Source organism: Hylaeus volcanicus, unplaced genomic scaffold (assembly GCF_026283585.1).
Source record: "Hylaeus volcanicus isolate JK05 unplaced genomic scaffold, UHH_iyHylVolc1.0_haploid 12183, whole genome shotgun sequence".
Taxonomy (NCBI): Eukaryota; Metazoa; Arthropoda; class Insecta; order Hymenoptera; family Colletidae; genus Hylaeus; species Hylaeus volcanicus.
In genome coordinates this window covers 149,234-174,358 of record NW_026533134.1, presented here as the reverse complement: position 1 = coordinate 174,358, position 25,125 = coordinate 149,234, and the positions used below count along the sequence as shown (strand labels likewise).

Below are 25,125 nucleotides of genomic sequence, written 5' to 3'. Positions count from 1 at the left end.
AAACTTCATTGTTATTCACCGTCGTTTGATGAATTTGGTTAAATTATTCAATACATTATATTAAATGCAATGCACATTTTCATTTATTTTAAAATTACTGTCCTAGCGAATTATCGAGGACTGTCTGGATTCCAAAAAGGTCGATATACGTCAACATGATTCGCCTGTCTCTCTCTCTTCTGTCTCTCTGACAATGTTGGCCACCACGGATAGCGACGTGGTGCGGAGAGACGTAACCGCCTGGAAATTTTGGCGTCCAAATTGTTCTCCGAAGATGGGAATACATAGAGCGTCACCGACATACGTCACGTAATCGTCATCGACGTTTGCGAGAAACATGTTACAAAGCTTCGTGCTTCGTCTGTTTCGAACTGCGAGACTTCTTGACTTTCTTGTGATTCACCAGTTTCACATAAAAATCTTTGTTTCCTTTAGACATCGGTATTTGCTTCGTCTGCGAAGTGGGAAATTTCTTACGTTAATTTTGTCAACTCGACAAAATTCTGTTCGAGCAAAGATACCGAACAACTACCTACAGACACAAGTACCAAATTTAGTTTAACCATCTGTTGAAGGAACAAAAAATATGAGCTGTAATTATTGCTATTATACGTATTCATATTTATACAGTATTTCCATGGGGAGAGTTTATACATTAGCAGTAATCAATTTTGCCGCCCCTCCCCTCCAAAAAAGCCCCAAATCTACTCAAACTATATTTCCGTGTACATACTATATACATTAACTATTAGTTCCACATAGAAAATAAACATGTATACATTGACAGCATTCAATATTGCCGCCTCTACCAAAAGCTAACCCAAATCGGAATTAAAAATTTTTTACATCTGCGCCGCCTCCGAAAAATGTGCATTGCATTTAATATAATGTATTGAATAATTTAACCAAATTCATCAAACGACGGTGAATAACAATGAAGTTTAAATAGAAATTATTTCATACTTTTCACTGCATTTTCCCATACTTTTAAGCAATTATATCTAGAGCTAGTGCGTATTCATATAAATGAACTAGAAATTATTTCATGCTTTCCACTGCACCTTTTTCGAAGTCGGTTAAATTTTTTTCCAAAAAATTATTTTATTGCATTTCTCAATCGCGTTCCCATCCTTTTTCGGTATGTCTTATGCATTCTCTTTTCGTTACGATAAAATCGTCACCACAGGGTTTCGCGTCAAGTATAGCTTTGAAGGTTTTGGAATCTCTATCTCCAATGTAAGTAAGATACCTAGTGCACTCCCCGGTGTTCTCTCGGGCGAATGGCACTTTGGCCGTGTCCACAGTTACACCTGGCCTAAGCGAGGAGCTTTGGGCCAGACGGGAACTCATTACTTCGGCTTCCTGTTTCGACCCCGCGTTTCAGGCCATCCTTGTTTTCTTTTGACCCGGGCCTATCCTTACGAGGATACGCGTTACTCCGCTGGGGGCGGTCCATCATGGTGCCTATTCCTTGGTAATGCAGAAGCGGAGTTGAACGTCGGGCAATCCACATCCCTCAGGACCTGCAGTACCAGCCTACATGTTCGCCCCTTTACACCATGCATCAAGGTTGAGAGTCCTATCCACCCCTTGTCATTCTAAGCCTGAGGTCGTTATTCGATCCTCGTTCTCAGTCAGAGTATCCGTAACTCTGCCTGGATTGGTTCCCTTTTAGTGTTATCACCCCCTTCCCCCTTCCCTTTTAGTCCCTAGCACTCCCCCCGTCCCTCTTGCCCCTACCCACCTCCTTTGGAGGTTCTATCTAAATACTCGCGGATTTGCAAGATTCCATCCCCCTCCCCCCTCTTGTGTAGCTATCCCTCTCGGGCCCTGATTCGAATGAAGGCTCGCCACCGTTCATCCGTGTCAGGGTTCCCGGCTTATACATACTTCTACCTAACTTGTTTTTGTCGTTCCTAACCCTAATTCTACAAGTTCCTTTTCTTAAGAGCAACAGGAAGGGGTGTTCGGGTGAGGGGTCCCCACAGCGTGTCTGGTGATCAGACGCGACTTCCGTGGATGGGTCCCAGTCGTCAGGCTTGCCAGCCCGTCCTCGCTTTCACTCTTTCCTATTCGGCGAGCCTATTCTACTGGTATTAGGCTGGATTATTTTTGTATTCCCCATGACTCTCAACCGCGAAAACATGGTGAATTCCTTGCGTTGCTCGCGGTCACCACCCGCTCCAGGGGGATCATCTTGGGTGGGACTCTTTTTCCCACTGGAAGGTTGTTTCTACAGTTTGGAAGAGTCACCATCCCTTCCACAGAGTCCATGGATCCATCTGTGTGGTCCGTGACCCCTTTGCCTACGATGGTGTAGTTTGGTTGGACGGTCACCACCCGTCCTGGATCCGAACTCCTCCCATCTTGTGGGGAGGTGCGCAGACCCTTTTCTAAGAGATGGTTGTTTTATTCTGTATCAGTGGACGCGCTGAGGCGCAGTCTGCGCGTCCCTCTGCCTTGCGTATTTTCTGTTACTTTTGCTCTTTAAGTAAGATATCTAACACCAACCAATGTCAACGATCTGGAAAACATGTCAATGATCGAATCAACCTCCATCTTTCCAGCCGAGCCTTCATGATTTTTACTGCATTCTTCATCATGTTCACCATGCCATTCTTGATACTCGTCAGTGTTGATTTTATTTTTCCATGCGGCGCAACCTTGACAATAACTACTCTTGACGACGAGATCAATCATTTTTCCGGAAAAATAACCAATGAGAGTTGTTACTCCGAATAACGATTTGAAGCCTCGTTTTTTCCACAATCCGTCGCCTGACACTTTCAATTCATCCACTGGTCGATCATGTTTTGCATTCTCTTCTTTCTCTTGGTTAGCAACTTTTTTCTGACAATATTCGAACACAGACTTAGTAGCTGCGTGCAAATACTCAATGATATTTCGATAAGAACTTTTACTTAGTCCAGAACAAATGTCCATTAAATTACAGAATAAATTTATTCCATCGCAGCCAACATTTAATAGACGCATCACTAATACAATTTGACGATTCACCTCGAACGGTTTCCTGTTTCCTCAAATTTGACTGTTTGTTTACACTCTCGGCATACTACTGGATCTGATAACGCTGTAAACACGGTGAAAAACTCGATGAGCGACGCTCGACGCACAAACTTTCGTGTATTGATAACTGTTGATGAATTAGCGTTTATATCTCGCGCCGATCGCGACCTTAACTCGCAGGTGTGCCGTTGTCGATATCGGCAGCACCTCCCGGACACCCTTTGTCTACGCAGCGCTCTCACCACGCGGTAGCCGCCATGCCGCATGGAAGACGCCATTACGAGTTCGCTCCTTGCACGCTAACCACGTGTAACTCAGTTTAGCTTTTTCGCAGTACTTGCACGCGATTTACTTCGTTGTTCAGTCCACGCGATTCTTTTCAATTATTCTTCAATAGCTTTAATGTAGTGTCCGCGTAAAGAAGGAAAGAAAGAAGACGAGGTGCTCACGACTAAGACTTTATTATGACTAATTATCCGGCTTACCGTAATGAGGGTTATCCCCACTTCCTGACATAGTATACCTATTCTCACCCATACATCACATTTAGTGTAAATCATAGTTAAATGCATATTCTTGTAAATATTGACAACTGTACATTCCTTTGCGTCATTTCTTACATGTTAATTGACATTAAACTCTTGTGACAAAAACCTGTGTGTGCCAAATTGAACTCAGACTGCTCAGACCACGCTAACGCGAAAACAATAACCGAAAAGTTGAATATTTACTCGTGAGGATTTTTGAAGTTGCTGTTCGAAGCTCGTGTGAGATACTGACATCCGTGATCAACCTCAGGAACCTCCTTAGCGACAGGGTGGATTTCCCTTTCCTCCCGCTATTCACAAAACACACCCATAGAATCCTGTTTTGGTAGGAGGTCCTTAGTGTTGCCCATCACGGAAGTCCTCCTAAAAAGAATAAAGTGCAACGCTCTCGCATCATTCTGCCTATTACGTCGATCTTCTCACGGGCTCCAAATGTGCAAGGCACGCAAATGTTGTAAATCTAAGTAAGAGATTTACGTTAGGTTCGGCGCGTGCTGCCTCGTAATAAGGCAGCACGCGCCTTAAATGGCCAAGCTGTAGGAAAACATTTGGTCGGCCAATGCTTGACAACCCTACAGTTAGCCGCTGCATGGTCGGGGCGCTCTGTAGCCCGAGCGTTCCTGATGTACCCTCTTTTATGACTCTCAAGTAGGCACTGAGTCGTCGTCTTACTTGAGAAGTCGAGGGTTCGGACGGCCCGCTAAATCTAAAATGCTCAATACGCAACAGACGGAATACAAAAGGAAGCAAACACCGACCCGCTGAGCCTCGGCCGTATATACCTGTAGTCGGTCTTGGCTCGCAAAAACTTCTAACGCTCATCCACAGTAACATCAGAAATACTTGAACTATTATTTTTTGGAAAAAAGTTTTTTCGATTTTTTGAAGTTTGTAAATGGTCTTCCCCCCTTAAAGAAACGAGGCATACAGAGACGCCTAACAGCACCACACACGCCTCAGCAAAACGGTATCGCCGAACGAAGGAACCGTACACCTATGGGAACGGCACGATGTTTAATTAGACAATCAAATGTCCCTTCGCGTTTTTGGGCAGAAGCTATTAACACATTTTGCGCGGGTGCTTTGCCGCCAAACTCTTAACGGGTAGCGGGCGATTTTTTACAATTCGTACGCAAAATTACTTCTGCACGAAATAGTTGTAGTTTGTGAACTTTAGGTATTTATAATAACCTCCCCTTCCAAGGTATTATCCCTTTATCCAAAGACAACTGCTGAATAGGCTTATAAACATTTATAAACTTGGGAACAAAGTAGTTCAGTCGTGGTCTGACTTTCGAAAGCCTGTCTGATCCATCAGTCAACTCTTCATTATTATTGAAGTGTCAGGTCCATAACATACGTAACCTGACTCTTGTCATTGGTCTCGGAAAAATTGGCGTTTCTGTACACAGATCCGTGGTCCAATAATCCTCTTTTCGGTCCTTACACACTTGTCCCATAGGAAGAATAAGCCCCAAAAATTTCGTCATGTCTTTCCATTTGAGGGCTTTCTTGAAAGTTGTGAATTTATCAATATTTTGATAATATCATCTATTTGACGCTAGAATTATTTTTAAAAAATCACGCTAGAATTTGCAATAGGTATTTAACACGTTCACGCAGGCGCTGCTATTTGCGTTTTTCGCCGTGGGGCGGCACGATAGTCCGTGGAAAACGACTTTAGTCGCTTCCCGCGCAAGATATGAATCTGCGCTAAACGACTTTAGTCGCTTCCCGCGCAAGATGTGTTAATACTGTCTGCTATATAAGAAACAGGTGCCCTACAAGCCCTCTTAAAGGCTAATTACCATACAAAATTTGGATAGGCAAGAAACCTACAGTTGCACACACGAGAACGTTCGGTACAAAAGTTTATGCACTTGACAAAACACACACAAAAAAAAAATAAATTGGCCTCAAAAGGTTTAGAATGCGTTCTGATGGGTTATTCGAAACAGTCAAAAGCTTACAGACTGTGGTGCTTCGAGAAAAGAAAAATTATAATAAGTCGAGACGTAAGATTCATCTATGCTCCAGTCTTCTCGGAAGAAATTCGACGTTCAGAAATTAACAATAACGAAAACATAGAAACAAATTGTGATTATAGTCTGTTCCAGGTTGATTGGGATCACTTGAATGATTTAGACGCCGAAGTTGATAATGAACTAATGCACCGACCATCAAAGGGAGATCGCAAAAAGCCTACCAACCACCTAACGTCTCAAGAGAGGACAATGATGATGAAGAGATAGCAGAGGAATTAGCAAACGAAAACAATAATGATGAAGCTTTTGAAGATGCCGAATTTGCTATTTTCACAATTTTAGACGATTCAACGACATATCGGAAAGCTGAAATGTTACAAAACGCCAGAGATTGAGAGAGTGCGTTGGAATACGAATATCTTTCACTAATTCAAAATCACGTTTGGGACTTTGTTCAACATTCAGCCAGTCAGAAAGTTATCAAAAATCGATTAGTATTTAAGACCACAATTGATAAAGAAATGCATCAAATGTGCGTGGTAACGGCCTATTTAAATGGTCATCTTGAGGAAGATATACAGGGTGTCCCAAAAATGTTGTAACACCTTGAAAGGGGTGGTTCGGGAGGTGATTTGAAACAACTTTTTCCTTAGCAAAAATGTTGTCAGAGGCTTCGTTGAGGAGATATTAACGGAAAACACTGACCAATCAGAGCGCGCGTATACCGTTGGAGCGGCTGTGGTAGCGAAGGCTATGCGCTAGGCGGCCGTACTTGTACGCGAACAAGTGACTCGACGTGTATCGAAAGACATTGACGCAGCCGCCTAGCGCATAGCCTTCGCTACCACGGCCGCTCCAACGGTATACACGCGCTTTGATTGGTCAGTGTTTTCCTTTAATATCTCCTTAACGAAGCTTCAGACAACATTTTCACTAAGGAAAAAGTTGTTTCAAATCACCTCCCGAACCACCTCTTTCAAGGTGTTACAACATTTTTGGGACACCCTGTATACATGGAGGTACCCGATCAGCTGCACACAGTATTAACAAAAATTAAAAATAAGAATCCAGTCGGATCAGAATAATTAGTCATTAAAAGTAAACAACTACTGGAAACATCACAAAACTGCTTAGAATCATTGCAATCAACAACGAACCCAGTATGCCAGCTTAAAAAGGCCCTTTATGGTTTGAAACAATCAAGAGTGCAATGGTATAGAAAACTCATTGAAGAACTTCAAAAACTGGGCATACAATCTATTGTTTACGACCAATGTTTATTCTATAAAAAGGAAGGAGGCTCGATTTTACTCGTCACCGTATACGTAGACGACTATACTACACTCTTCGTCAAGAAATTCGAGACACTTTTCCAAAACGTCATAAATATGAGAGTTTTCAACCGCTCTTCGAGAAACTTCGTGAGGCTTAATTTTGAAGTGTCGTCTGGGTGTGTGCAAAGTTGCATTGATGAGGGTTGATAAGAAGGGGTTAAATCACCCCCCTAAGGTGGTAGTGCAGAAAAACGGCACTTCGGAAGGGGATGAAAAAATCAAAAAAACCTTTGGGGTGATTCTCCTTGATATCCTCTCCAAAATTCATCCCCTAAAATCCCTCTCGGACAAACCCACCCTCTCCAAAATCCACAATTTTTGAAATACAGACTCGAATCTAGGCTTAATGCATTCCCTGGAATCCCCTGATCCAGGAAATACCAACTTTCACATCGTGCACCCCATAGACACCCCTTGTAGGGGCGGAATAGCTCACCACTTTCCAACACCTTCGTGAAGGAGCACTTTCATATATCGGAGGGCAATGAAATTGATCATGTTTGTTATCGGTATGTTAAGGATCAATGACGAAAAGGTCCCGTTGCGAAAATTACCCTTGGAGCTGAACAGGAGTAGCCTAAAGTTAGGCGTGGTCAACCTTCAGGCGTAGGGGTTTAAACGTCGCCGCGTCGCATGGGGGGCATGTCCTAAGGTACAGGGCAGGAAAACGTTGTTTTTTTGGAATACCCACCCCCTAAGTTTAGACCTATTTGGGTGGTGAACGAGTAACCCCACATCAACGCCACTGGCGGATCCGGACGCGCAAATGCTTCATTAGCAGGTCCCCAAAAAATCAGATTTTTTGAATTACGCTTTCGTTGCCAAATCGGGGCAGATTTGAAAGAGCAGCAAGTAGGCCGGACAAAATCAGCGTTCAAGTGCGAAGAGGTACGTTACCAAGGAGCTGCAGCCGTACGTAGTCAGACCAGATCGAACTCCAATAGAACGTGGGCTGACCATGTACGGGTGCAGGCCCTCGCCTTTTGATCGTCCTTTCTTTTTCGGAATCTGGTAGTGGAAGTATTGGTTACTGTTGATGTATATACTCTCTCTATGAAAATAATGTCTGAGTATGTTGGGATAGTATTTGATGGAGGTGGCGATATTGAATAATGTTAATGTATATGATGCCTAACGTAGATGTAATGGTAGCAATAATTTAAGGGCGTAAGTTTGATCCCACCGATAGAAAGTCAAACCAAGTTTGGTCATTTTGAATGAGAGTAATTTTTAATTTTGCGCCGACTACGAAAAGGTTATTTAACATAATTTAATATAAAGGAAATAGAAATTTAATATATGTAGTATCCGAGAAATGCTTTTCAAAAAGAGAAAGCAGAAACCTTGAGTCCAAGTGTCGAGACTCGAGCTAAGAGCGTCGCGTCCCGTCACGACCACCTCGGCGACGTTACGGTATGAGCAGGTGGTGAAGATGAAGGTGCCTGAAATCAAAGAAGAACTCAAAAGACAAATGCTTCGTGTTACGGAAAAAAAGATCGAGTTAGTAACGCGGCTGAAGGCAACACGACGATGACGATGTTGCAGAGGAAGACGACGACGTGGTCCGCGAAGACGACAACGACCGAATAAATCCTACAGCTGAATCTAATGACGACTATACTGTTGCAAACCGGAGTCCCTCAAAGCCGACGAAGAAGCCAAAGACGTTGTTACTGCTCAAAGATGTAGAAGACTCGCTTGAAAAATTTAGCGGAGATGATCTGCTAAGTATTAACCAATGGCTAAAAGATTTCGAAGAGATGGCAATGGTTTGCGGTTGGACCGATGTGCATATGGTGGCATTCGGAAAGAAAATGCTAACAGGTTCCGCTCAATTATTCGTAAGACAGGAAGTGTACGAAGACGTGGGCTACGAAGATAGTTTAAGAAGGCCCTAAAAGACGAATTTAAAAATGTGGTAAGTGACGAGCACATTCATAGACAGCTCTCAATGCAGAAAGAAATTTTACGAAACGCTTCAGCAGTATATGTACCGCATGCGCGATAATAAGTTACATTATACAAGGCATTCCAGATGATGTGAATAATAAAACAATATTTTACAGAGCGAAGAACATGCAGCAGCTCAAGGAAAAGTTTAAACAATACGAAGCCATGAAACGAGAGGCAACGATCAGGACGAGAACAACAGAACGAAGAGACGACAAGTTGAAGCGGCCCGACGGAAGGATTCCCAAGAAGAAGAAGACGGAAGGAGCAGGGACGGTGAAACGATGTTTTCATTGTGGCGATAAAGATCACGTGGATGAAAAGTGTCCATCGAAGGACAAGGGCACCAAGTGTTTTAAGTGTAACGAGTTCGGGCATATTGCGCAAAAGTGTCCCACGCAGTCGAAAGAATCGTACGTCGTGTCACACCCAGGAAAACAAACATACGTGAAAGAAGTGACTATCGAAGACTGTAAGTTCGTAGCATTAGTCGATACAGGTAGCGACCTTACTTTTATGCGATCCGACGAATACGCGAAATTAGGGTCAACGACCTTGGAAGACCGTAGGCTTAAATTCGAAGGATTCGGGTCCACTGGCAATGAAACTTGGGGTGAATTCACTAAGACGGTATTTATCGATGGGAACAAATTCTCCGTTGTTTTTCACGTTATTTCAAATAGTATTTTAACGAAACATAGCCTGCTATTAGGAACCGATTTTCTAGATCAAGTAGACTTGCGCGTAAAACGGGGAAAAGTATCGTTTTTAAAACTCGACAAGACAAACGACGATAATGCAGATACGACAGGTATTTTTAAAATTAACGTAGTCGAAAAAACGGACGAAATTGATTTGACGCATGTTGAAATTCACCATAGCGGAGAAATTAAAAAACTGATATCGGAATATAAGCCAGAAAAGACGAGTGATGTAGGGATTAAGACGAAAATAATATTAAAAAGCGATGTTCCGGTAGCAAGTAGACTAGGACGACTAGCCCAATCAGAAAAAAAAGGAAGTAAACGACCTGATGAAAGTATGGACAGATGAAGGCATCATACGACCATCAAAGGGCCTAGCCGATTAAGATGGTCAAAACTGCCCTTAGAGCTTTTCCAATGGCTCTTGAATCATTCGAAAGCTGACCAAGAAAAACCCCTCTGAGTAAAATTTTAACCCTCTAGCTTGCCCGTGAGGGTAGTTACAGGGTAAAATAGATTTTACGCTTTTCGGCGCATTTTCCGGTCTCAAATGCATTCTAAAATTCTGAAAAAAATCTGACACATTCCGGATCCTAAGGCGCATTTTTTAGAATGTTTTCAAATTTTTTTGTTGCAAACTGTGGCCGTAAAAAATGAAAAACCTCAAAAAAATTGGAAAAACATTTTTTTCTCAAAAATATGAAAACATGCTATTCTACTGTTTGGTCCCCTGATAAAGTACAATAACAGGCAGTGTCGTCAATTTTTTTTAAATTTTTTGCTCGGCTGCTTCATTGTCAAAAACAATAAAAACTGAATTTTTTCGACGTTATTGCTGCGAGGAGGAAAGTTACACTTGTTAGCTTTGTCGTGGGCATATATTAAGTAATTTTTAGCGTTATTACACTGAAACAAGCAATTATTTTATCTAAAAAATGTGATTTGAGAGAAAGGAAAAATTGTATTCTGCTGGATGTATACAGGAATGTTCGCATCGCTGACAACATCACCGATTGGCGTGGCGGTTAAGGCGTCAGACTAGAGAGCGGATACTCTGGGATTCGAATCCTATCGGTAGCATTTTTTTTCTATACGTCAAACTTCATTTTTTCTATTGCTTATTATGTATATGGTTTATTCATATCAGTTTGACAATATTTATTTAGCGGTTTAAAAATATTTAAGTCACATTTTTACGTAAAATACATATAAAAATAGTTTTGGAGTATCTATTTTACCCTGTAACTACCCTCACGGGCAAGCCAGAGGGTTAAAATTTTACCCAGAGGGGTTTTTCTTGGTCAGCTTTCGAATGATTCAAGAGCCATTGAAAAAGCTCTAAGGGCAGTTTTGACCATCTTAATCGGCTAGGCCCTTTGGAATACGCAAGTCCAATAGTATTAGTAACGAAAAAAATGGTTCTACAAGAGTTTTCGTCGATTATCGCGAGTTAAATAAATTAATAGAAAGACCACGTTTCCCATTACCGTTGATTGAAGATAAACTAGACTCATTACAAGACGCAGAAGTATTTACGACCTTAGATTTAAAGAACGGTTTTTTCCATGTACCGGTAGACGAAGAAAGCGAAAAAGTATACTGCATTTTTAACACCCAACGGACAGTATGAGTTTTTAAAGACACTATTTGGTTTAAATATATTGCCAATAATTTTCAGAAATTTATCATGACAATTTTTAAAGAGCTAATTGAGAAGCAGTTCTTAGTCGTCTACATGAATGATCTAATTATTCTGGCAAAAAATGACGAAGAAGCAATGAAAGGTTTGAAACTCGTGTTAAGTGTGTGAGGACAGCATGGGCTTCGCATAAAATAGGAGAAATGCCGATTTTTGAAAAAAGAAATTGAATACCTAGGGCACGTTGTTTCGAAAAATACGGTTAAACCATCCGTAGGTAAAACCCGAGCCGTAACTAATTTTCCAAGGCCGATGACAGTTAAAGGCGTACAAAGCTTTTTAGGATTGACGGGTTATTTTAGAAAATTCGTTAAGGGGTACGCAAACATAGCTAGACCGTTGACCAAACTGTTAAAGAGAGACGTAATGTTTAAATTTGAAGATCGAGAAGTCGAAGCGTTCGAAATTTTGAAATCAACTCTTATCAGCAGGCCAGTGCTCAGACTATATCGTATAGGTGCGAAAACAGAATTGCACACGGACGCGTCAGGTCAGGGATACGGGGCAATTTTAATTCAGCTGGATAGTGATGATGGGAAATTCCATCCGGTCTACTATACCAGTGGAAAGTTAACGCCGGCCTAAGAAAAGTACACCAGCTACGATTTCGAGGTACTTGCCATTGTGAAGGCATTAAAGAAATGTAGGGTCTACTTGTTAGGTATACCGTTCACGATCATAATCGACTGCAAGGCGTTTACTATGACTATGAGAAAGAAAGATTTGTGTGTGCGTGTGGCCAGATGGGCTCTCCTACTGGAAGAATTTATGTATGAAGTGATCCATAGACCAGGGAAAAGTATGCAGCATGTCGACACGTTAAGCCGAAATCCGTTACCTTGCATAATGTTAATTACTGAGGACGACGACGGCTTGATTGCACGATTGATAAAAGCACAGTACGAAGACGAAAATTTGCGTAAAACGATAAGTGTGGCAACGCGAAGTCAAGCCGACGGTTACGTAATTAGAAATAACTTGCTGTAAGAAGAAATAGATAACGTTGTTTTAGTTGTAGTGCCAAAACGCATGCATATTCAAATAGTGCGCCAAGCGCATGAACGCGGACACTTTGGGGTGAATAAGACTGAAGCTATTGTGCGAAAAGACTATTGGTTTAAAGGCGTACGACGAAAAGTTGAAAAAGTGCTACAGGGTTGTGTGACATGTATTTTGGCAGGGGGTAAGTAAGGGAAACAAGAAGGATTCCTCAGCCCTATCAGTAAAGGTGATATTCCGTTGGATACCTACCACATTGACCAGGTAGGAACAATGACGTTGACAAAGAAAAAATATCAGTATGTGTTTGTTGTAGTCGATGCGTTCACGAAATTCATGTAGCTTTACCTAGTGAAATCCACAGACGCAGCCGAGGTGATCGATCGTCTACGTCGATCGTCACGTAGAATTGTTTCAGACCGAGGCACTGCATTCCCATCCATTGCTTTCCAGGAGTATTGTCGAAGCGAGAAGATAGACCATACTTTAATTACGACAGGGGTACCAAGAGGGAATGGTCAGGTAGAAAGGGTCAATAGAACATTGATCCCACTGCTCACCAAATTAACCGCGCCGATACCTGAAGGATGGTTCAAACACGTCGATGCAACGCAGCAGTACTTGAACGCTACGGTTAGCCGTAGTACAGGGAAGACTCCCTTCCACCTGCTGGGTAGATATGCGATTGAAGGAGGACCAGCAGGTAAAGGAGTTAATCGAGTGAGAGTGGGTCGCCAGGTTCGAAGAAAATCGCGATGAACTGCGAGAAATGGCCAAACAAAAGATAATGAAAATTCAGGAGGAAAATCGACGAGGATATAACAGAAAACGAAAAGAGGCAAAACGTTACCGAGAAGGCGACCTCGTTGCCATTAAAAGGACGCAGTTTGGCCAAGGACTCAAGTTACGTGGGAAATTTTTGGGACCATACAAAGTAACGCGAGCTATGCGAAACAACCGTTACGCCGCAGAAAAGGTCGAGGAACACGAAGACCCCCGCCAGGTATCAACTTCGGCAGATTTCATGAAACAATGGGAGACCGATGCTAGCCAAAACTCAGAAAGTGACGACAGCGTAGAAGAAGCCGACGAAGACATCTGAGGACAGATGTTCATGCAGGATGGCCGAATGTAGTATCCCAGAAATGCTTTTCAAAAACAGAAAGCAGAAACCTTAAGTCCAAGTGTTGAGACTCGAGGTAAGGGCGTCGCGTCCCACGTCTTCGTCGCATGACGAAGAGAAAACGATTCTTGTAGAAAGACATGATGTTCACTTGCAAAATGCTGAATTAGCAAGAAAAGCATTACAAGAAAATAAAATTCTGGCATCAGAAAATCCTGATACATACTTTGCCTTCTCTTTTGACCTCCAAAAAGTCTTACCTTACCCGAAATTATCTGTCTCAATCGCATATTACAAGCGAAATGTATGTTTTAAACGAGGGTTTTCACAAGTTCCACGATAATAAAGTTAATATGTATGCGTGGGACGAAACTATTGCTTCCAGGGGATCGCAAGAGGTAGCTTCTTGTAGTTTGAGGCATTTAGAAAACGTAACGACCCAAAGCCATGTTATTGCCTACAGTAACATGTGTACTGGGCAAAATCGAAATTTACAGATGGCATTGATGTGGTTGAAGGTTACCCAGTCGTTGGAAAATAACATTGATATAATTGACCACAAATTTTTACTTTCGGGGCATTCATATCTTCCGAAGGATGCAGATTTTGGCATCATAGAAATAGCATTCCGAAAAAAGAATTTTCTGTACATACCACAAGATTATTATGATGTAATAAAACAATGTAGAAGACACGACAAATTCATTTAACATGAAATGAAACGAGAGAATTTCGTTTCAACAAAAAATCTTCAAAATGCGATTAAAAAACAGATTTAAAAAAACACTAATGGCGAACAGGTCAATTGGTTGCAAATATGTTGGTTGAGGTTTCTCAAAAGTGCACCATATACTATTTTATATAAAACATCAATGAAGGACGCAGAATTTAAAACTATAAATTTATTACCCACACGTCCTGGAAGACCGCTAAAGTTTGAAAAAATCGCCCTGGCGCCCTTGTACGAAAATGCCAGGCCTATTACTTACGAAAAATATAAAGATATGAAGCAGTTACTACCCTATATACCTCCGGTGCATCATGCATATTTCGAAACACTGCCACATGCAGAGCATAAGTAAATACTATCAGTATCTTGTCATTTTAACAATGTAATTAGTGTCTAAAATTAAATTTTATGTCTTGTCATGAGTATTTGTAAACAAAATTGAATTAAAATGAAGTATATTTGAAGTGCTTTTTGATTTTTTAAAATTGAAATTAAACGATATTTACAGTTGTCTAATTTTGAAAGTGGTGTAAGTCCATTTACAGCCCATAAATATGTATTATTGTAGTCTAATTCGCCTAAAACAAATCTATATAATGAAATTAAATATTTATAGAACAATAGCAACATTGCCAGACTTCATATAGTTTGCCAAAATTTTTGAATTAACAGATATGCTAACCTCTAATTTTCTCGAAATAAGAGAATATGGACTTACACCACTTTCAAAATAAACGGTCCATATATTACTCAATATCATTTAATATAAATGAAATAGAAATTATTTCATAGTTTTAAGCAATTACATCTAGAACTGGCGAGTATTCATATCAATTAACTACAGATTATTTCATACTTTTCAGTGCAATTTTAATATTTTTTCGAATTGGGTTATATTTATTTTCAAAAAATTATTTTATACAAAAATTTTATCACGTACTGCTACTTCCAACTGAACTTCATTTTCAACTGTGCTTCTTCTTACTTTACTGGCGATATAAATGCTGGAACGGCTCAAAGACAACTAACAAGGGCAGGACATGACGTTCGGATCACGGATTTTCTTCAAACTTTGTTCACTTTTAGTAGTCCATTAGGACAACATAATGTGCAAATATTAAGGCGTACTACTTTGGCGTTTTCGAGAAAATCGTTACAGAAGTGTTTACGCTCCGAACAGATATGTATCGGCGCGTTGCGAGTATAAGGATAAAATGGCGGCGATCGAGTGGTTAGTGTTCAAGCTCCGTAGCCTCTGGGTCGAATGTTCGGGTCCCGCTCGTGGTTCTTTTTTTTCCACACTGGTCATATTTTGTTGGGGTCCGTCCCCTGGGGTGGTCGATGGTGCTAGACCTCCCCAGAACAAAAAGGACCCAAGAGCAAAACTCCTTACCATTGCTAAAGACTACAGTTTTACGAGGTTTCCGAGTACTTGCCTCGATGAAGTGTAATAATGGAGAGGGCTTGTCTTTCCATTTTCTTTCCCGGTCGGCCTTTGAGGGTCCGTTAGAATAAGAACCCCTACCAGTGATAACTGGTACTAATAATCAGTTATTAGGCTCCCGTTTGTCGTTTTACAAACCCATCACCTTCGGGTGGGGTTAGGTGTGGCCCTCAGGCACAGGTACTGACCCTTGGATTAAACAATTGGAGCACTCTGGTCATATTTTTTCGTGAACATTACAATTCAAAGGTAATATAATGAAAGCATACATTTACTTGTGGAATTTTTACTTGGGAATTTTACCATTTCCCATGGTATCTTTATTCATTTTTATTATTTCCAGGTTCTGCCCGGATACCAGGCCATGCGTAATGTGTTCACTCAAAAAACAAAAAAGCACATCCGACGATTAGCTTTACATTACTCTTTCATTCTTACATATTGTAACTCATTGTATTATTGAATAAAATTATTTACACCTTTATTTATCGATGTCGATAATTATATATATAATATTTGTTGAAATAATAAAAATGAATAAATAACCAAATAACATCAGGTATTCAATAACGGGTTCATGCAAATAAATGTATTTATTAAAAAAAAAAAGAACCACGACCGGGGCTCAAACCAGTGACCCAGGGACTACGGAGCTTGAACGCTAAGCATTCGACTGCCGTCATTTCATACTTATACTCGCAACACACTGATACATATTCGGAACGTAAAAACTTCTCTAACGATTTTTTTGAAAACGCCAAAGTAGTATGCCTTAATATTTGCACATTATGTTGTCCTAATGGACTACTAAAAGTATGCAAAGTTTGAAGATAATCCGTGATCCGAACGTCGTGTTCTGCCCTTGTAAGTTGGATCAGTCCTTTCTAACTGGCCCACTAAAAATAGTCTTGTTATTATATTTTTGAAAGAGTTTTCGGATTTGAATAAAACTTGGTATTTTGGCGACAACGATCTATTAATCTAATATCAGAAATGCAAAAATCAAAATGGCCGGACCAATATGGCCCACAGGTACGTTAAAATTTTGTTAGACTTACGTGAAATTTAGTATTTACGAGTTATCCGGAACGCAAATTACAAGCCTGATATCAGATTTGCAACATTCAAACTAGCGGACTCAATATGACCAACTTAGTCTCTAATGGATGGTTGTTTTTAAACATACGTTAGTATAAAAGCTTTTCGATGTCACTGATTTAGAATTTGACGTCATAAATAAAATATTCAAAAAGAGGATCAAATATATGATTTTATTTCCATGTCAATCGGTATGTAAATGCTTTTAAGTTGTAAATGATGACATTTAATTCCCTTTATGTATGTAGTTACAATCACATGTATTTTTACAAAGTGTACAAATATTTTTCTATTTATTTTTATTTTAATAACATTATGAATCATAAAAATGATTAAAAATTTAAGCGATTGGATCAACTATTTCACTGTGCTCGACTCGGTCGTGGCACGGACAAGGACTGCAATATTTAAAATGACATTAAACAAATGGTGCAAGTAGATGCAAGATTTTTGGTGTATATTTCAGTAGGACACATCTTAATTTACATATGCCATATGCAAACTCCTTGCGGTCTTTGACGATTGCAACTTTTATGGTTGAAAACCATTCTGGGTTAAACTTTACTTTGGGGCACCAAAAATTATTAACTTTTTTTTATACCATTTAGTAGTTTCTGATGCCCAGATTACGAAAATATAAGTTAAAATGTTAGAAAGTTATGAAAAAATGTTAAAAAGATACGCATCTGTAAAGTTGAGTATTTTTGACGTATTTAGCTGGTTAATCCGACGCCATATTGACTTTGACCGTGCGTTTGGTCGGTAATTAGGTCGGTAATGGCATTGTGTTGTAAACAGACGATCACAGATGGCGTGATCGTCTGTTATAAACGCTTGTAACGGGTGTCTCCAGTTTCGAGATATATACTTTCAGCTCAAAATCCTTCCACAAAATTTAAAAAGCATTCGCTTTGAAACTAGACGCGAGTTGGGGGGTTGCGCCCATGACGGGTAAAGAAGTAACGCAAAAATTAATAATAATATAAATTTTTATTGTTATCACGTGTTTTTTGTCATCAAACTTGCCTAGAAGTAACGCAAAAATTAATAATAATATAAATTTTTATTGTTATCACGTGTTTTTTGTCATCAAACTTGCCTAATTAGAAAGAAGCGGCAATCAGTTGCGCTAGATCCTTTGGGCTTATGCAAACTAGCAAGAATTGTCCCATTTATCGAAAACCGATGAAATTATTTAAAGTGTCGCAACATGGAGCTGGTCGATTTCGTTGTGTTGGCCGTTCAAAGTGTAAGGAGTATGTAGCAAAAAGAATAGGAGAAATGGGTTTCATTATTGCTACCGCATCCGTTACAAGCGTTCATAACAAACGATCGCGCTATCTGTGATCGTCTGTTTACAACACAATGCCATTACCGACCTAATTACCGACCAAACGCACGGTCAAAGTCAATATGGCGTCGGATTAACCAGCTAAATACGTCAAAAATACTCAACTTTACACACACGTATCTTTCTAACCTTTGGATTCCTAACATTTTAACTTACATTTTCGTAATCTGGGCATCAAAAACTACTAAATGGTACAAAAAAAAAAGTTAATAATTTTTGGTGCCCCAAAGTAAAGAGCAGCCCCATTCTAGTTTCGTTTTTCACTTTTAAATGTAATCAAAGAGAAGTGAGTAAATGATTGAAGACGATGGGAATGAAGATAAACTAGAAGTTCGGAATGAATAAAGACAAAATGGGGATAACTGGGAATAAAGGGGATACGTGTAGCCCAGGAGCTAAGCTCTGGATACGTTTTGCGTTTGATTACATCAATGGTCGGAATTTTCTCCACGCGGTGGCCGATTTTCGAGGGCTACGCCTACTGGTTTCCCCTTACCGCGCGGAGAGCCTTCAAGCTGACCGAGGCGCAGGACCGTCGCATATCCCGAATAGTGCGGCGGGCCCATTTACTAGATGGGAAGTAATGAAGTCTTATTATAATTATAATTTAAGTCTTCGGGAAAAGGGTTTGGGATAAGAACTTTTAGCGGTATAATTGTTATTATATCGGATCGAGAAAACGTTATTATGAGTAGGGTTTGAAGGTGTAGTTGATAGTTTCATAGCGTATACAAGCTAAGTTCCCTTCTTCTAAATTCTAGGGGTTCTTCTTCAGCTTCAGCTAGGAGACTTAGGATGGGACTTGTTCGAAAAGCACCTAAGGCTAGTCTTATACAGTTAGATTGTATAACATTTAAGGAATTCAAGGTATTTTTATTTACAGAAGAAAAAACTAGACCCATAGTCTAATTTAGATCTTATTAGTGCTTTATAGGTATTTAGAATAATTGTTTTATCAGCACCCCAATTAAGGGACGAAATTACTTTAACAATATGCATTCTGCGCATACATTCAGTTTTAAGATATTTAATATGAGCTTTCTAAGATAATTTGTGATTAAATAAAATACCAAGTATTTTGATCTGGTTTGTTCTTTTGATATCTTGAATTCCTAATTTTAGTTTAATATTTGGGTGAATTTTGTATGACCTAGAAAAAATAATATATTCGGATTTATTCCCTGAAAATTTGAAACCGGCATTATTAGACCATTCCTGAATTTTGTTAAGTGTGTCTTGGAAAATATGTTGAATGGTGATCATATTTTTGCCACTACATAAAACTGAAATGTCGTCAGCGAAGATGCAGAATTTTACTGAGCGAGGGATGACTGAGGAAACTTCGTTAATTGCAACAAGAAAGAGAGTTACACTTAGAACAGAACCTTGCGGTATGCCATTCTGTATTTCCACTTTTTTTGATAGAATTTCATTTGCCTTCACTTGAATTAACCTATTGCTCAAGAAATTACTAATAAAGTGTAGCATTTCTCCATCAACCCCGATGTCAGGCAGAATTTTTATGACTCTGTCCTTCCAAACCATGTCATATGCCTTTTCAATATCCAGACTGGCAGCTACTAAGTGTTGTTTAGTAATAAAAGCATCACAGATTAGTGTCTCTATGTTTACAAGGTGATCTATTGTGTTTCTATATTTCCTAAAGCCAAATTGATATGGGGTTAACAAACCTTTGTTGTCCAATATTCAGAGGAGTCGCTTACTTATTATTCTTTCCAAGAGTTTACATAAAGTGGAGGTAAGAGATATAGGTCTATAGTTTTCAGTTTTGCTGGGATCTTTATTGGGTTTGAAGATAGGGATAACAGTGGATTCCCTCCATTTGTCAGGAAAGGATTTAGATAGCCATATTTCATTATACAAATTTGTTAAGTAGAATAACGCATTGTTAGGTAGGCACTTTGTTATCGTTAGGTAGGCACGTTATCTATTTTAGGTTTCTTCTTCTTGACGGGTTTCAGTTTAATTTCTTTGCCGGTTTTTTCATTGGAGCAATCGTCCGAGTTAAGGGGGTAGACACGGCACGTGACCTCTCCGATTTGGCTGGTCGGTATTACAGCAGATTTTTCTGCATAGAAATGGTAATACCCATAGAGACACGGCTGGCCGATGAAAATGAGGTGGCGCTTTCTGCTGTTTCTGAACGAAGCGAGAAACATAATTCGCTCTTAGCGAGCGAAAATGAGATACATATAGTCTCTCCGATTTGTTTCGACCTCTCTTTCTCTCCTCTACTGGCTGTCCTTTTCTATGTTGGCGCTCGGCGTGTAAACACGATCGACACCTCGGTTGGGTATACATTGTAAGTACGTATAACCAAATATTCAAGTCCGACCAGCTTCGAATCCGTCCAGAGTTTCGAAGCGTCGACGAAGTAGAAAAAGACAGTTTGATGAAGAAGAAAGAGAAACTGATAAGAAATGCTCTTTAGGTGTCCGCCTCCGATCGTTTTGATTTTTGGATATGTTTTGAAGGGCCGAAAAATAAGATATACCTACTTTTTATTTTGTCCCGTTTTCATATTTAGAGGGTGAAATGATATAAAGTGTTAGACGTCGAGCGACGTCGAGGCGCCGTACGGGGCCATGCCCGACAACCATGGCCTTCGTCTGTCGTCACCCCCCACCCCGGACGAGGTGGAAAGACGACTACGTCGAGGCAACGGCCAGGCCCGTTGCCGAAAAGGCCCTTAGTTGGGTTTTAGGATCGAAGTGCGAAGCACAGCAATGAAGTCTATCGAATATACTTCTGTGTTCTGTGTCTATCCTTGATTTTATCCAACAAATCAGAGGTGGGATAACCACGGGCTGGTTTTACATATACAACACGCGGTTCGCGAATGTTTTATTGTGTTTGTGAACGGTGTTGTGCAGTCCACGATTGCTGAAGACTTAAGTGCGAGACTTTTTCAAGTCGTACGTGCATCATGGCTGTGGTGAAAAATTGTGAACGTTAGTGCACTCATCGCCAGTGAGAATGAGTGAGATCGGTGGTGGCGATCGCCGTTTACGATACGGGTCGTGTTTTTCGCGGCGACGAAGTGAATCGCGGGGCAGCTCGCGATGTTCACGATATACACCGCCGAACGATGATACACACAATTCGGGGCGTCCGATCTCGCGTGTGGAGAGAGGACGACGTGCTCGAGACACGCGGAGTGATTTGTGCGAAACTGTAAGTCGCTCGCATGAATCGGTGCGTTGTACGCAACAGGAAGATCGCGGAAGTCGCCGGTCCCGGAGACGCTCGCGGAGCAGGTCGCAGGAGCGAAGGCGCGATCACTCCCGAGGTTCGTCGCGAAGACGCGATCACTCCCGGGGTTCGTCGCGAAGACGGTCGCGGTCACGGTCGCCTGTGAATTCGCGACGATCACGATCGCGAAAAAGTGCCGCGGTGGAGGCGTTGCGGTTAACCGTTCAGCAACTCCAAAAAGAGCTCGGTATCGACCGGCCATCGCAAAAGATCGGCTGATGACAAAGCCGATATTGAGTTGTGGGTGAAAGATGTAGACCCCATTGCGAGGCGAGGCGGATAGACGGGCGACGCTATCATGTGTAATGTTGCGTGCCAATTGCGAGGGCACGCTCGTCAACTTTTTGATGAGGAACAGCGGCGTGATTCCACGTGGGAAACTCTGAAGGCGGCGTTGATCGCGCGTTTCCGGAAACCGCTGCCATTCAACCGGTTACTGAGGGAGGCTGCCATACACAGCCATGCCGGGACAGAAGCTTGGGGATTACTGCTTTGCCAAGCTGACAAAACTGCGGGCCCTACAGATAACTATTCCCGATGAATTTTAGGGATACAATTATCGGGAGCATTGGCGACGAGGGCATCGAACGTACAATTCGTTCGAACAGATACGATTCGGTAGACGAATTGTACGTGGCGATGAGGCAGATGGGGGCAATGCCGAAGATAGACGCGACCACGGTACCAAAGATGTCGCGGCCAGTGGCGCGCATACCAGCGGCTATACCTGGACCATCAGGACTTCAAGTCCAGGTACATAACAATAAAGGGAAGACGACGATCAGCGGCTCGGGCAGGGTTACGTGTTTTAACTGCGGGGAGGATGGGCACATATCCAGGAGCTGCCCGAAGCGGAAGCACGTGTGCACCACGTGCAAACGAGAAGGACAGCTGGAGAAGTATTGCTCCAGGCTGAAGACCACGGTCAATGTACTACAAGTAAGTTCCGATGAAAATCGGTGGATTTTGCACGCTAGAGTGAATGGGCGGAAGGTGCGGTGCCTGTTAGATTCGGGTAGCACGCACACGACGCGCACGCACTCTTGTACGGAAGTCAGCGGCGCTACGATTAGGTATGAAAATGGTCGAGGGACCCCTCGTACAGATGCGGGGATACCTGAGTACCGGATCGTGCGAGGGCCTGACTGCGGAAATAGTCGTCCGCATAATGGAGGCTTCGGCCGAGGTCACGGCAATTATCGTTGATTCCGAAGAGACATTGCATGAAATAATCGTCGGTCAGAATTTTATTAATCAAGATCATATTATATTGATCAAGATGCGCGACCGCGTCATCTTAAAGGAATTACCTAGCATGGAGAGGGAACAACGATTTCTGATTGATGCATGTGCAACAGAAATTAGTGTTGAGACAGACACGATTGACTGTGGAGAAATATCGGAAGGTGATCGCGTTCGGTGTAGCAGATTAATTCAAGACTTTAAGAATCGAGTCACGACGTTGATGAGTACTTTGGGGAAAACGAGCGTCGTGAAGATGGAGATAAAATGCACCACCGACGCGCCGATTGTATACCGTCCGTACCGAATGGCCGAGTCCGAGCGTGCGGCAGCGCGGGAGATCGTCGAAGAATTATTGGAACACAGAATAATTCAAGAATCGACATCGCCATACGCGAGCCCTATTATGCTCGTGAAGAAGAAAACGGGTGAGTATCGACTCTGCGTAGATTTTAGAAGACTAAACGAAGTCACAATTAGGGACCAATACCCTCTGCCATTGATCGAGGATCAGATCGATCGATTGGGGGGATATTGCTATTTTACGGCGCTTGACTTGGCCAAGGGGTACTACCAGGTAGCCATGAGCGAAGAAGTTGTATCGAAGACGGCCTTCGTTACCCCTGATGGTCATTACAAGTTCCTGAGAATGCCTTTCGGACTCACGAATGCACCAGCCGTTTTCCAACGGCTCATAAATACGGTGTTAAAACCGTTACGGAATACGATTGCTTTCCGTATATCGATGATATAATTATTCCGTCGAAGACTGTCGTCGAGGGATTGGAACGTCTGCGCCTCGTTTTGGAAAAACTGCGTGAGGCAAATTTGGCAATAAAGCTGACGAAATGTTCGTTTTTGAAAACGAAGATTGATTATTCAGGAAGGGAAATAAGCGCTGCAGGGATATAAAACCGGAGAGTATAAAATCACTGCAGTACTTAACATGCCGGAGCCGAAGAATGTTAAGGAAGTACGACAGTTTCTTGGCCTTGCGGGATACTTTAGAATGTTTATGAAGGGATACGCAAGCCTGGTCACACCCTTAACGGCTCTCATGAAAAAGAACGTGCCATGGACTTGGGGCAGGAAGCAGAAAAAGGTCGTGCGAACAGTCAAGCAGATCTTAACGACAAGGCCGATTTTAGCTATTTTCGACAGCAAGAAGCGAACGGAACTGTATACGGACGCCAGCTCTTTGGGATTAGTGGCGATATTGTTCCAGTATTCAACCGACGGGACGCGCCAGGTAGTCGCGTACTTTAGTAAACAAACGTCGACCAATGAAAATATCACTCGTACGAGCTAGAGACAATGGCAGTTGTACTAGCCCTGCGCTATTTTCGGGTTTACCTGCTCAGAATGCAGTTTACTGTCGTTTACGGATTGCAATGCACTGCGTACGACATTCACGAAGAAGGACCTGATTTCCAGGATTGGACGATGGTGGCTCGAGGTTCAAGACTTCAAGTTTGACATCGAGTATCGACCAGGGACAGTGATGCAACATGTGGATGCATTGAGTCGTAATTCAATCCCAACAGTCGATGTGTATCCAGTCGACATTACTGAAGCTGATTGGGTTTTGGTGGCTCAAATGCAGGACGAACAGCTGTAACGCATCCGAAAAATCTTGGGGGACAACGTTCGTAATAGCGAGACGAAGCAATACTTTACGAACTACGTCTTAAGAAAAGGGAAAGTTTGCAGACGTCTGGAAGATGGGAGAGCGCCATGGGTGGTGCCACGTGGTGCGCGTTTCCAAATTTGTAGACTGTGTCATGATGACGCAGGTCACTTAGGGTTGGAGAAAACACTTCGACGCATTCGCGAAAATTACTGGTTCGCAGGGATGAATGCATTTGTAAATAAGTACGTAAAGGCATGTTTGAATTGTACTTATTACAAGTGAAGTGCAGGAAGGAAACAAGGCGAGCTGCATCCCATTAGGAAGACTTCGGTGCCTTTTCACACCCTACGTATTGACCATGTCGGGCCGTTCGAGAAGAGCAGGAAAGAAAATCGCTACCTACTTGTCATCGTGGACGGTTTTACTAAATTTACGATCGTAGAACCGGTGAATGACACGAAGGCTAAGCGGGCGGTGAAGATACTTTTGGATGTCCTACATCTTTTCGGAGTACCTCACCGTATAATTAGCGACAGAGGAACTGCTTTTACAGCTCGATCATTCCAGACATTTTGCAAGGAGTATGGAATCCGTCATGTATTAAATGCGGTGGCTACTCCTCGGGCAAATGGACAATGCGAGAGATATAATCGCACGATAGTTGCATCACTGGCAGCAACGATAGCAGAAAAGGATTCGGGGCATTGGGATCAGGAAGTGAAAAAGATCCAATGTACTTTGAATACAACGCACAATAAGTGAAGTGGAACGCATGGTGAACGCACCTTGGTGAACTCCGAGAAAAGATATCGGAGCACATCACGGAGGACCAGCGGAAGCAGAAGGAACGATACGACCGACAACGACGGGCGGCAACCAAGTTCCAGGAAGGGGACATTGTCATGATTGAAATTACAACCGAGCAGCCGACGGGTGACAGTCGAAAACTGCATGCACGGTTTAAAGGCCCGTTTCGAGTTGTCGCCGT

General features: G+C 41.8%; 1 protein-coding gene across 4 annotated transcripts in view; it reads right to left on the bottom strand.

Moving 5' to 3' along the window:
* Positions 1-25,125, bottom strand: part of LOC128882785 (activin receptor type-1) — a 177,121-nt gene that overhangs the window by 34,272 nt on the left and 117,724 nt on the right. Inside the window, exon 6 of one of the 4 annotated variants that reach the window (XM_054134527.1) lies at positions 3,470-3,938. The exons of the other annotated variants lie outside the window; for them this stretch is intronic. Within the exon in view, the coding sequence (XP_053990502.1) occupies positions 3,866-3,938 (73 nt within the window). The 3' untranslated portion in view covers positions 3,470-3,865. Of the gene's footprint in view, positions 1-3,469; positions 3,939-25,125 lie in introns of those variants that run through there. 4 annotated transcript variants of the gene reach the window in all.